This window comes from Oncorhynchus nerka, linkage group LG3, assembly GCF_034236695.1.
Source record: "Oncorhynchus nerka isolate Pitt River linkage group LG3, Oner_Uvic_2.0, whole genome shotgun sequence".
In the NCBI taxonomy this organism is placed as follows: Eukaryota; Metazoa; Chordata; class Actinopteri; order Salmoniformes; family Salmonidae; genus Oncorhynchus; species Oncorhynchus nerka.
Genome location: NC_088398.1, coordinates 48,226,515 through 48,238,525, shown reverse-complemented (window position 1 = coordinate 48,238,525; position 12,011 = coordinate 48,226,515). Strand labels below are relative to the sequence as shown.

The 12,011-nt window shown below is 42.2% G+C and overlaps 1 protein-coding gene across 1 annotated transcript in view; it reads left to right on the top strand.

Annotated features, from left to right (window-relative positions):
- LOC115109819 (contactin-associated protein-like 5) overlaps window positions 1–5,111 on the top strand; it is a 110,710-nt gene extending 105,599 nt beyond the window's left edge. Inside the window, exons 22-24 of the mRNA XM_029635082.2 lie at window positions 2,346–2,549; window positions 2,942–3,016; window positions 3,182–5,111. Coding sequence (XP_029490942.1) covers window positions 2,346–2,549; window positions 2,942–3,016; window positions 3,182–3,435 — 533 coding nt within the window. The 3' untranslated portion in view covers window positions 3,436–5,111. The remainder of the gene's footprint in view (window positions 1–2,345; window positions 2,550–2,941; window positions 3,017–3,181) is intronic.
- Window positions 5,112–12,011: the final 6,900 nt, after the last annotated feature.

Sequence of the window (12,011 nt, the reverse complement as noted above, 5' to 3'; positions counted from 1 at the left end):
TCTCTCTCTCTCTCTCTCTCTCTCTCTCTCTCTCTCTCTCTGTGTATCCTACTCACTCACTCTAATTAAAAGCATACAAATGAAGATCTACTAAATATGCTCTACATACATATCTTCCACGATGACTAATTTGTACATCATAAAAGCACAAATTGCTAGCACAGACTGGAATATGTTCTGGGATTATTCTGATGGCATTGAGGAGTACACCACATCAGTCACTGGCTTCATCAACAAACAAAAAAATTAACCTTTATTTAATCAGGTAAGCTAGTTGAGAACAAGTTCTCATTTACAACCTCGACCTGGCCAAGATAAAGCAAAGCAGTGCGACACAAACAACAGCACAGTTACATATGGAATAAACAAGCGTACAGTCAATAACACAATAGAAAAACAAAAAAAAGAAAGTGTGCAAATGGCGTGAGGAGGTAAGGCAATTAATAAGCCATAGTAGCAGTGACCGTACGTACATATCCCAACTAGAAGCCATGGATTACAGGCAACATCTGTACTGAGCTAAAGGGTTGAGCTGCCGCTTTCAAGGAGTGGGACTCTAACCCAGAAGCCTATAAGAAATCTCGCTATGCCCTCCGACGAACCATCAAACAGGCAACGCGTCAATAGAGGACTAAGATTGAATCGTACTACACTGGCACCAACGCTCGTCGGATGTGCCAGGGCTTGCAAACTATTACAGACTACAAAGGGAAGCACAGCCACGAGCTGCCCAGTGACAAGAACCTACCAGACAAGCTAAATTACTTCTTTGCTCGTTTCGAGGCAAGTAACTCTGAAACATGCATGAGAGCACCAGCTGTTCCGGATGACTGTGTGATCACGATCTCCGTAGCCGATGTGAGTAAGACCTTTAAACAGGTCAACATTCACATGGCCGCAGGGTCAGATGGATTTCCAGGACGTGTACTGCGAGCATGCGCTGACCAACTGGCAAGTGTCTTCACTGACATTTTCAACCGGTCCTTGACTGAGTCTGTAATACCAACATGTTTCAAGCAGACCACCATAGTCCCTGTGCCCAACAACACTAAGGTAACCTTTCTAAATGACTACCGACCCATAGCACTCACGTCTGTAGCCATGAAGAGCATTGAAAGGCTGGTCATGGCTCACATCAACACCATTATCCCAGAAACCCTAGACCCACTCCAATTTGCATACCACCCCAACAGATCCACAGATGATGCAATCTCTATTGCACTCAACACTGCCCTTTCCCACCTGGACAAAAGGAACAACTATGTGAGAATGCTATCCATTGACTACAGCTCAGCGTTCAACACCATAGTGCCCACAAAGCTCATCACTAAGCTAAGGACCCTTGGACTAAACATCTCCCTCTGCAACTGAATCCTGGACTTCCTGACGGGCCGTCCCCAGGTGGTAAGGGTAGGGAGCAACACATCCCCCACGCTGATCCTCAACACGGGGGCCCCTCAGGGGTGCGTGCTCAGTCCCCTTCTGTACTCCCTGTTTACTCATGACTGCATAACATAGCACGACTCCAACACCATCATCAAGTTTTGCCGACGACACAACAGTGGTAGGCATGATCACCAACAACGATGAGACAGCCTATAGGGAGGAGGTCAGAGACCTGGTTGCATCACTGCCTGGTATGGCAACTGCTCGGCAAGAACTATGGGGGTAGTGCGTCCGGCCCAGTACATCACTGGGGATAAGCTTACTGCCATCCAGGACATCTATATCAGGCGGTGTCAGAGGAAGTCCCTAAAAATTGTCAAAGACTCCAGTCACCCTAGTCATAGACTGTTCTCTATGCTACCGCACGGCAAGTGGTACCAGAGCGCCAAGTCTAGTTCCAAAAGGCTTCTTAACAGCTTCTACGCCCAAGCCATAAGTCTCCTGAACAGCTAATCAAAGGGCTACCGAGACCCCTCTTTTACTCTGCTGCTACTCTCTGTTTATAATCTATGCAATCACTTTAACTCTACCTACATATTACCTCAATTACCTCAACTAACCGGTGCCCCCGCACATTGACTCTGTACCGGTACCCCCTGTACATAGCCTCGCTTGTTATTGTACTGCTGCTGTTTAATTATATGTTATTATTTGTTATTTTTTTATTATCTATTTTTTACTTAACACTTTTTTAAACTTCTTAAAGCATTGTTGGTTAAGGGCTTGTAAGTAAGCAACACCTGTTGTTTTCAGCGCATGTGACAAATAAAAATTGGATTTGATTTGATATATGTTTTGTTTGTTTTAGCTCACAAGAAACTTGTTCTCTTGTGGGATAACTTTATTTCCCGTGAGAGACTATACCGCTTTAACAGCTCAATGTTAATACTAAATTACAGGAGGAGAAAATTTCGATGAGGAGGTGATGCAGGCAGGATCTAAGGGCTTCATTGGCTGCCTCTCATCAGTCCAGTTCAATCACGTGGCTCCACTGAAGGCAGCTCTACTAAACCGTGGCAGCTCATTGGTCAGCGTACGGGGTCACCTGGTGGAGTCTAACTGTGGGGTGCTGGCTGACTCAACAACCTCACACCCACTCTCAGGTAAGCTATTGTAAAACACAGTCTCCACTTGGCTGACTGGATAAAACTCAGGTCGAACAAATATATTTGTTTGTTTACTATGCCACAGCTGTTCAGCTTTCATTCTGGAAACCATTTGAAGGTGTGTGGAATCAACTGTGGATGTCCAGTTTTGTCTCTGGCTTAAAGCATCATTATTACATTTTAGGGATAAATCAGGAACGAATCGACACCACAATGAGTGGATGCCTGACAGCCTAATGGAAGTTTTGTTATCATTGTTTACACAGTTACAAAAATACGTTATCTTCTGCCACATACACCCGGTTGAGGAACATCCGTTGGCTGCACAGCTCATTCACTCATTACTGAAAGTTAATTAATTAGCCGGCTTCTCTTTTCTTCTCTGCCAGATCAAGCTGCAAAAGCAAACAAAGATAAGGAGCAGCAAGGCAATGACACCCGGCATGATTCAGCAGTAATTGGAGGTTTGTTTCTCTATTTTGTCTTAATTTATTGGTCCTGTCTTAATATGAAATTAGCCTATTTTTCTTTCTTCCTTTCTCTCGCTCTCTTACCTTACACAAATTTTTGTGGTTGTCTCCTTGATAACCTAACCTGTGATGTCATAACTAACCCTTGCTCGTCTACAGGAGTGGTGACAGCAGTGGTCTTCATCACTCTGTGTGTGGTGGTGGTGATGACCCGTTTCCTTTACCAACACCGGCAAGCCCAGAGAGATGCCAGCATCAAGGAGAAGGAGCACCGACACAACCTGGAAACAGCCTACCGGAGAGAAGCAGCCTACCAGGCCGAACCGGTCTACCGGGCCGAATCAGCCTACCGGACAGAGCTCCACCTCCACGACAGCGCCACCCTCAGGGACAACAGGGAGTACTACATCTGACCACAGCATCCAGCCAAGCCTTTTAGCCATCGCTGCTTACCTTTATTCTGTTTTGTCCAGCTGTCTGCACGGGAGGAGACATCCAGACTTTTTCCTCGCTCCTCTGCGGTAGAAATGAAGAATTCATTCTCCTTTAGGGAACTGTGGGAATATCCTGGTGGGGAACGTCTTCCCATTTCTGTCTAGATATTTCGTAGGACAGGACTTGTAGCTGCAAAGATGTTGACCGGTCGGCTTACGAATGCTGGTGATGGGACAGGAAAATGGTGCCATAAGAGATTGAAGCATTTGGGTATGGTGCAACGGATTTATCCAATGATAGGAATACAAAGAGCCTGGAAGGGTTAGAATAGACAGGCAATGTTATAGGAAGTGTAGGCAATGTTATGGTATAAAGCCACATAGAGGAAAACATGGACAGGGGCACTGTTTTGGTGGCTCAATGTATGTAGATTGCGAAGATTAAACTCTCCCACTGTCATGTGGGGAAGAAATCTCATGTTCTGACTCAGAGAATCTACGCACACATGCAAGGAATCTATTTCAAATTCCTAAGAAAATGTTTAGAAGTTTAACAGAATGGAATGGTTGAAAAGACTAAACACAAAGGCCATCTTAGATAATATACTATTGAAAAACACAGAGTAAGATAAGTATTGTTTTACTGATCTTGATAATGCAGTGATTAATTAAGATTAAAGGAATTCCACAAAGAACTGATATTAAAATTAAATCTCCATCTCAATATATCCTTAAATAAAGCCATTAAAAATGAGGTGCCCCGGACCGGTTTCCTACATTATAATTATTTGAAAGTTTGATTTAAAATTCTTCTTTCTCCACAATGTTCTTGAGGTTTCTAAGACACATGCTGGGCTGGATTGTAATTGCTGCAAGAAAGGGAATGTAAAAATAACCCAGCTAACTGGAACATCTGCTAGCGGTCCCCTAGCAAGAAAACCTAACCATCATATACCACAGAAGTGGCTGCCGGCCAAGGGTTAGAGGAGTCTTCAAAGAGCTGCCATATACAAAGCTTAAGTTGTTCACCCAAGCTTTTTAGATTTATTTTGGGGTATTTTTTTTTTGTTTTGTTTGTTTCCTTCAGTAAACATTTTGTTCTGTCACACGTTTGATCTGTTCACGCATTTGCTACCATTTTATATTGTATTTTTTATTAAAAGTTTTTAATTCATTGCTACTGCTTGACGTCAACAGTATCCCTGTGTTAGATCTACAGTATAAAGTGATTAGTATATACTGGTATTTAATGCTGGATATTGATGCTTAGTTTAGTGTAATTTTTCTCTGAAAATGAAGTGGGAAAGGATAATCGGCACTAAGTGCAAAATAACACAGTTTGACAGTTTATCAATAATAAAACAGAGAATGAGAATGAAAATCGTATACGCAAACATCTTTGATGAGCAACAGTTCATAAACACACCATCACCAAAATAATGAAATTGGCGGAAGTATTGCCTGAAAACATTTTTTCCTTTCATATTAAAGTGTCCTTGACAGCAAGTTATGGTTAACCTCTGAGACTCTGAAATCCTTTTTGTACTCATGTTGATATTGTGGTTATTTTGAGGGCCCATTTTGTATGGCTATAATTGTACAGGTATATTATGAATATATGTTTAATAAAACCAAACATTCTTTTTGAAAAATAATGATCTCTTTCAGAGAAGTTTTATGCTACATAACCTGTATATCAATCTTTAACTTTCTTATTGTCTTTATATGAGTGATTGAGTTGTTTTTTACATGCGTGTAGAAGCATACATAGACCAAGGATGGTAAATGCCAAGAGGTGGTCCTTTGTATTCTGATATAGTAGAAACATTCATTATGTGCTGTGAAACTACATCCTCCTTCCTACAAATGTTGTTATGGTAAATGTGCCAAATGGAATCTGACCTAATTCAATCACAAAGCCACAGTATTTAATTACTTTAATGGGTGGGAAATTGTGTTGTCTCTAAATTAATTGTGCTTTCTGCAGTATTTTATCCTGACGAGTCTAGTCAAATATTACAACACCGGGATATATTCTTATTCATCCAATTAAGTGTCCAATTAAAAAATGAATTCCTGCTATTTTATTTAATTAATTGCATCATAAATGTATTACCGTGGAGTTACCATTTATATTCCCCTTTTTCTATTATACCCTGGTCTAACCCATGGATCTGTCAATCATAAGATCACATGGTGTCTCCATGAGTGGCTTTAGTAGTGTGGCAATGGGCAAGGCCAAGGAAGTTTCATTTCAGCTAAAATACTTTGCATATTGCTAGGTGTCTTTTCTTCTCAAAACGTAAATGAGTGGAAAGCCACCGGAGAAAACCCCTTTTGCGTTCATGCAAACTGGATTGCTCCAGATCTATTACGGTTGCTCAAGGTATGGTTGTAAAATATGTGTCCAGTGAAAGGGAGTATTTTCAAAGATGGATAATGCTGTGTTTACTGGTCTTTGGGGAGACATTCATTTTTACCATCACTGTGTTTAACATAATTGTTGTGTTTATTTGAGATTCCCCCTCATATCTAGAACACGGTGTACTGTAGCACCAATTCACTTGGTATATCTATTCCTGGGTTTCGACATCATGATATTGTCCTGGGGAAGGACCTTTGTGTACCTGTGAAGGCACATGAAGAAGATGGAAGAACGCAGCAGGCCTTTCTCCCAGCCCCAAGCACTGTAGAGCCAGATGAGGGTTACTGTGACATACATGACGAAGACACTGTAGATCACTGTAATATGCATCTATAGAAAATACATGGATCCCTGTGGACACACACTGTGATTTATCAGTTAATAATAATATATGCCATTCAGCAGACACTTTTATCCAAACCGAAATACAGTTGTGCGGGCATACATTTTAAGTATGGGTGGCCCGCCAACCCTGGTGGTACAAGTGCCATGTGCTACCAACTGAGCCATGCAGGACCAGTTCTCCCTCTGTATCTCCCTGTGCTTCAGCTTCTCTCATTCTGTTTACAGCCAGCATGGAGCTACTTTGTATTAGTATACTGTGTACACCAGTGGAGGCTCCTCAGAGGAGGAAGAGGAGAACCATCCTCCTCAGTGAATTTCCAAAAAATGTCAATTCTAAAACATTTTAAAAGTTATCCTTTTTAGATACAACTATACTGACTATAATCACGTGACCAAACAATTGATTAAGAAAACAATACTGAATATAATCACGTCACCAAACAATTGTTTAAAATAATTTTGCAAAGAAGGTAGGCTCAATAGTACTCTGTAGGGTAGTACCATGGTGTAGCCAGAGGACAGCTAGCTTCCATCCTCCTCTGGGTATATTAACTTCAATACAAAACTTAGGAAGCTCATGATTCTGACCCCCTTCCATAGACTTACACAGTAATTATGACAACTTCCGGAGGACGTCCTCCAATCTATCAGAGCTCTTGCAGCATGAAATGACATGTTGTCCACCCAATCAAAGGATCAGATAATTAATCTAGTACTGAAAGCATAAGCACCAGCTACAGTAGCTATCACTGCAGTGCGTAAAATGAGGTGAGTAGTTGACTCAAAGAGAGAGAAAGACAATAGTTGAACAGTTTTGAACAAATTATTTTTTCCAAAATGAAGGAGAAGCAAGAGAGAAATATGGAGAGAGATTTTATCTTTTTTTCACTTTCAGGTTTCACTTCCTTAGCTAGAAAATGCAGCTAGCTAGTTTAGCCTACTGAAAAACCCTGCTCAAACAGAGGGATGCTAAGTTAGCTAGCTGGCTCTGACTATCCAACACAAATTTATTGCCACCGGGTTCCCGGTGTAACTGCTTACTGACTGTACACTAACATTACTGCATGATTGTAGCGGGTTTACTAACGCATTAGTTCCATTAGTTAAGCTGACTATGACTTTACTTTAGCTAATATGGTGACAATGATGTAGGCTGTGTGTAGTGGTTTGGCTTGGAAATATTTTTTCACCTGGTCACATGCAGCTGATGTGTTATATTGAAGGCCAGAAGCAAAGGGACAAGGTGAGAGGAGAGTGCATAGAAGGAATACAACGTGGCTCCTATGAAAGTGAACTGTTATTACGCATGATCAGGGGTGTACTCATTCCACCGATTTTGTTGAAAAACATTTCTTAAAACAGAAGCAAACGGAACAAAACAGGGATAAACAAACCAGAATTTGTCCAATAGAAATTATAGTTTGCGACAGTTGGGCTAATGATTACACCCTATATCAACTAGATGCAGGCAAGTGTGTGCAAGGCGGTGTTGAATGTCACTGTCTGTCTATGTGTCACTGTCTGTCACCTCAAATGTGTCTCTCAACCTGTGTGCACCTACATTGTAAACTTTCATTCATAGGCTAGGTTGTAGCAGCCTCATGATGGGTATAGGGAAAATTTGAGCATCATGTAGTAGCCTGAACCTATTGCTGTCACATTGAACTGGGCGAATGGAATTTGAATGAGTCATCCAATATGCTGTAATAGAAATAAGGCCATGCTCATGAAAAAAAAATTTCTCCCTCATCTTAAACGGCACTGACCGCCACTGGTGTACACAAAGCACTCTTTAATGTTAGGCAAACAAATGTGACTGGTTACAGGATCGAGGGCGTTTAAAGCTAGTTCCTACTTCACAGTATGGTCGTTTGAAAAAATAAACTGTATTGTGGTGGCAGTATGGGGAGTGCCACAAAATGAGTAATTGGTATTTAGACATTGTGCACCAATATTGAATTTTAAAAACATGTTATATTCAATGAAGTGACCTTTAATATAGAGCACATGGATAATTCAATAAATACAATTTTGTATATGAATAAAGACTTGCTAAAGTGCCAACATTCTGCATTTTGACATTTCCCTCTGCACCCTTTGTGACTTCAAGGAATATTTTAACCCACAAAACCCCAACATGTCTCCAAGTTTTCACCATCATTGTAGAACCCTAGTTACAGTATTTAGCTGCTTTGACAAAGTAATTTCTGAATATTATTAATTATTGAATGATTCATTTTAAGTTTAAAAGGTCAACCATGTTTTGTGAACTGAACTCTTGTTTTAATATGGTGAAACAGAACAGAGTATACCAAACATTAGGAACATCTTCCTCAGAGGGTGGCCTCAGAACAGACTCAATTTGTTCAGCATGGACTCCACAAGTTGTTGAAAAACCCAGCAGTGTTGCAGTTCTTGACACAAACTGTTTGCGCCTGGCACCTACTTACATACCCTGTTCAAAGGCGCTTAAATATTGTATTGCCCATTCACCCTCTGAATGGCACTCATACACAATCCATGTCTCAATTGTCTCAAGGCTTAAAAATACAATTTAACCTGTCTCCTCCCCTTAATCTACACTGATTGAAGTGGATTTAACAAGTGACATCAATAAGGGATCATAGCTTTCACCTGGATTCACCAGGTCAGTCTATGCCATGGAAAAAGCAGATGTTTACCCAGTTTAACTACAGTTGAAGTCGGACGTTTACATACACTTAGGTTGGAGTCATGAAAACTAGTTTTCAAACACTCCACAAATTTCTTGTTAACAACTACAGTTTTGGCAAGTCGGTTAGGACATCTACCTTGTGCATGACAAGTCATTTTTCCAACAATTGTTTACAGGCAGATTATTTCACTTATAATTCACTGTATCACAATTTCAGTGTGTCAGAAGTTTACATACACTAAATTGAGTGACTCTAAAGGGTGGGATTAAAAACAACAGATAACTAATGTAAAATATACTGTGACTGCAAAATGAATTTAGGTTCAGAACTGTTGTGAAACAGCACAGTTAAAAATGTGTGGAAAAATAGAGATCAAACTGGATGGTCTTCAGGGATACATGGGAGGGGTTGATGGTATCTGAAGGATGGGATTAAAAACAAACAAAAGATAACTATTTTAAAATACATTGTGTCTGTAAAATGTATATAGTATGTATAAACTGGAATTAGAAGCCTAAGTGTTGTTGTCCATTAGTTTACTCCAGTTAGGGGAGGGGTGGTAGGGTTAGGGGAAAATAATAAAGGAAAATGTATTTCAAAATATATCTATATACAGTGTATATATATTTTTTCAAAAAAATATATGGGGGATTGGAAATGATGCAGACAATTCAATTGATGGAAGCTAAACTCTATCTGCAGTATTAAAGCTGATCTACCCCCTAAGAAAAAAGAAAAAGGAAAGTGCAGGTGTTCTTAATGTTTTGTATGCTCAGTGTATTTCTTTTAAAATATTGTTTTCAAAAGAAACACTGAACATCTACTAGCCAAGTCATAGTGTAAAGCATAGTGTGAAACCACACATTTAACGTAACCTCACCCCATTCCGTACAAATGTGCGCAATCGCGACATTCAAACGAGGCTACAAAGAAAACTAATGGGACTGTAGCGACAGTGCTGACTTCAAAATCTGGGGTGTGAACTACGTTTCTATTCAAGCGTTGACCGACATGGTAATGGCTCTATAGTATTGGAGAAAAGTTGAAAAACTGACCCTCCGTTACATCGTGACGTGTCATGCTGTAACGTACAGCATGCATAAAGCAACTATTTCTGTCTTACAATCTCTCTCCACCAGGTGTAGCACTCCTCTCATCGTTTAAAAACCAGAAATGGACAGTGACAGGGGTAAGGGGGGGATACCTAGTCATTTTTTGCGTCATCACTGCAAGCGAGCATCACTCTCAAAGCCGCTGTTTACTTCTGAAGATCACTTTAGCACCGCCCTAAAAGCCATATTCAAATTCGACACAAACCTTCAAATGGGGATGTAATGACACATTTCATAAACTCTTTATAGTGTTTTATTTAGATTTTAGAGGCGATAAGGTGATAAGTTGGACAGATCGAGTGAAAAAAATAAGTTTTCCCACACGACATCTGTCTTTCTTACTATCACGCATTGGTTTCGCTTCCCCACCCGCCATTTTTAAAAAGACCTGAAGGAGCTCATTGACTTGTTAAATTATGAAGAAACGGGCAGAGTGGAGCTCATGTCATTGATTTTGTTGGAAAGGGGAGAAATTGTGCTTTACAATGGTATTGACATTTGTCACGTTCTGACCTTAGATCTTTTGTTATGTCTTTGTTTTAGTATGGTCAGGGCGTGAGTTGGGTGGGTAGTCTATGTTCCTTTTTCTATGTGGTATTTTTGTGTTTGGCCTGGTATGGTTCTCAATCAGAGGCAGGTGTCGTTAGTTGTCTCTGATTGAGAATCATACTTAGGTAGCCTTTCCCCAACTGTGTGGTGTGGGTGATTATTTTCTGTTCAGTGTTTTTTCAGCACCATTCAGGACTGTTCGTTTGTCGTTTTATTGTTTTGTTTCAGTGTTCAATTACTTGATTAAAGAATATGGACACTTACCACGCTGCGCATTGGTCCTCCTCTTCTTCCACCTATGACGAACGTTACAGAATCACCCACCAACCAAGGACCAAGCAGGGTGGTAACAGGCAGCGGCAGAAATCTCAAGACTCCTGGACATGGGAGGAGATTTTGAACGGAGAGGAACCCTGGACACAGGCTGGGGAATATCGAAAGCTGAGCGGCGGTGGTATGAGGATGCAGCACGAGGGGTGGCACACGGGGAGTGTGGCTAAGTCAGGTAGGAGACCTGAGCCAACTCCCCGTGCTTACCATAGAGAGAGGTGGACCGGGCAGGCACCGTGTTATGCCGTGAGGCGCACACGGTGTCCCCTGTGCGCAGGCATAGCCCGGTGCATTACATCGCAGCGCCTCTTATCGGCGGTCTAGAGTGGGCATCGAGCCAGGTGCCATGAAGCCGGCTCAGCGCATCTGGTCCCCAGTGCGTCTCCTCGGGCCGGGGTACATGGCACCAGCCCTATGCATGGTGTCCCCGGTTCAGCAGCACAGCCCAGTGCGGTCTATTCCACCTCCCACCTCGCAGCACTGGCCTGGCTACGGGGAGTATCCAGCCAGGTAGGGTTGTGCAGGCTCAGTGCTCGAGACCTCCAGTGCGCCTCCACGGTCTATCCGGTGCCTCGTCCACGCACCAGGCCTCCGGTGGCAGCCCCCTGCACCAGGCTGTCTCTCCGTCTCCTTCCTGCATGTGCTCCCGCCTGTCCTGAGCTGCCAGAGTCTCCCGTCTGTCCTGAGCTGCCAGAGTCTCCCGTCTGTCCTGAGCTGCCAGAGTCTCCCGTCTGTCCTGAGCTGCCAGAGTCTCCCGTCTGTCCTGAGCTGCCAGAGTCTCCCGTCTGTCCTGAGCTGCCAGAGTCTCCCGTCTGTCCTGAGCTGCCAGAGTCTCCCGTCTGTCCTGAGCTGCCAGAGTCTCCCGTCTGTCCTGAGCTGCCAGAGTCTCCCGTCTGTCCTGAGCTGCCAGAGTCGCCCGTCTGTCCTGAGCTGCCAGAGTGCCGGAATCTCCCGTCCATTCGGACCCGTTGCTAGGGTCCCCAGTCCGAAGAGCACATGTTCAACTTAATAAAAAAACATGTTCCTATTTGAAGAGGTTAAATACTAAAATAATTATAGTATGTGCTTATTAAGTGCCAAATAAAGTAACAAGGTTGACCATAACAAGGTTGACGATTT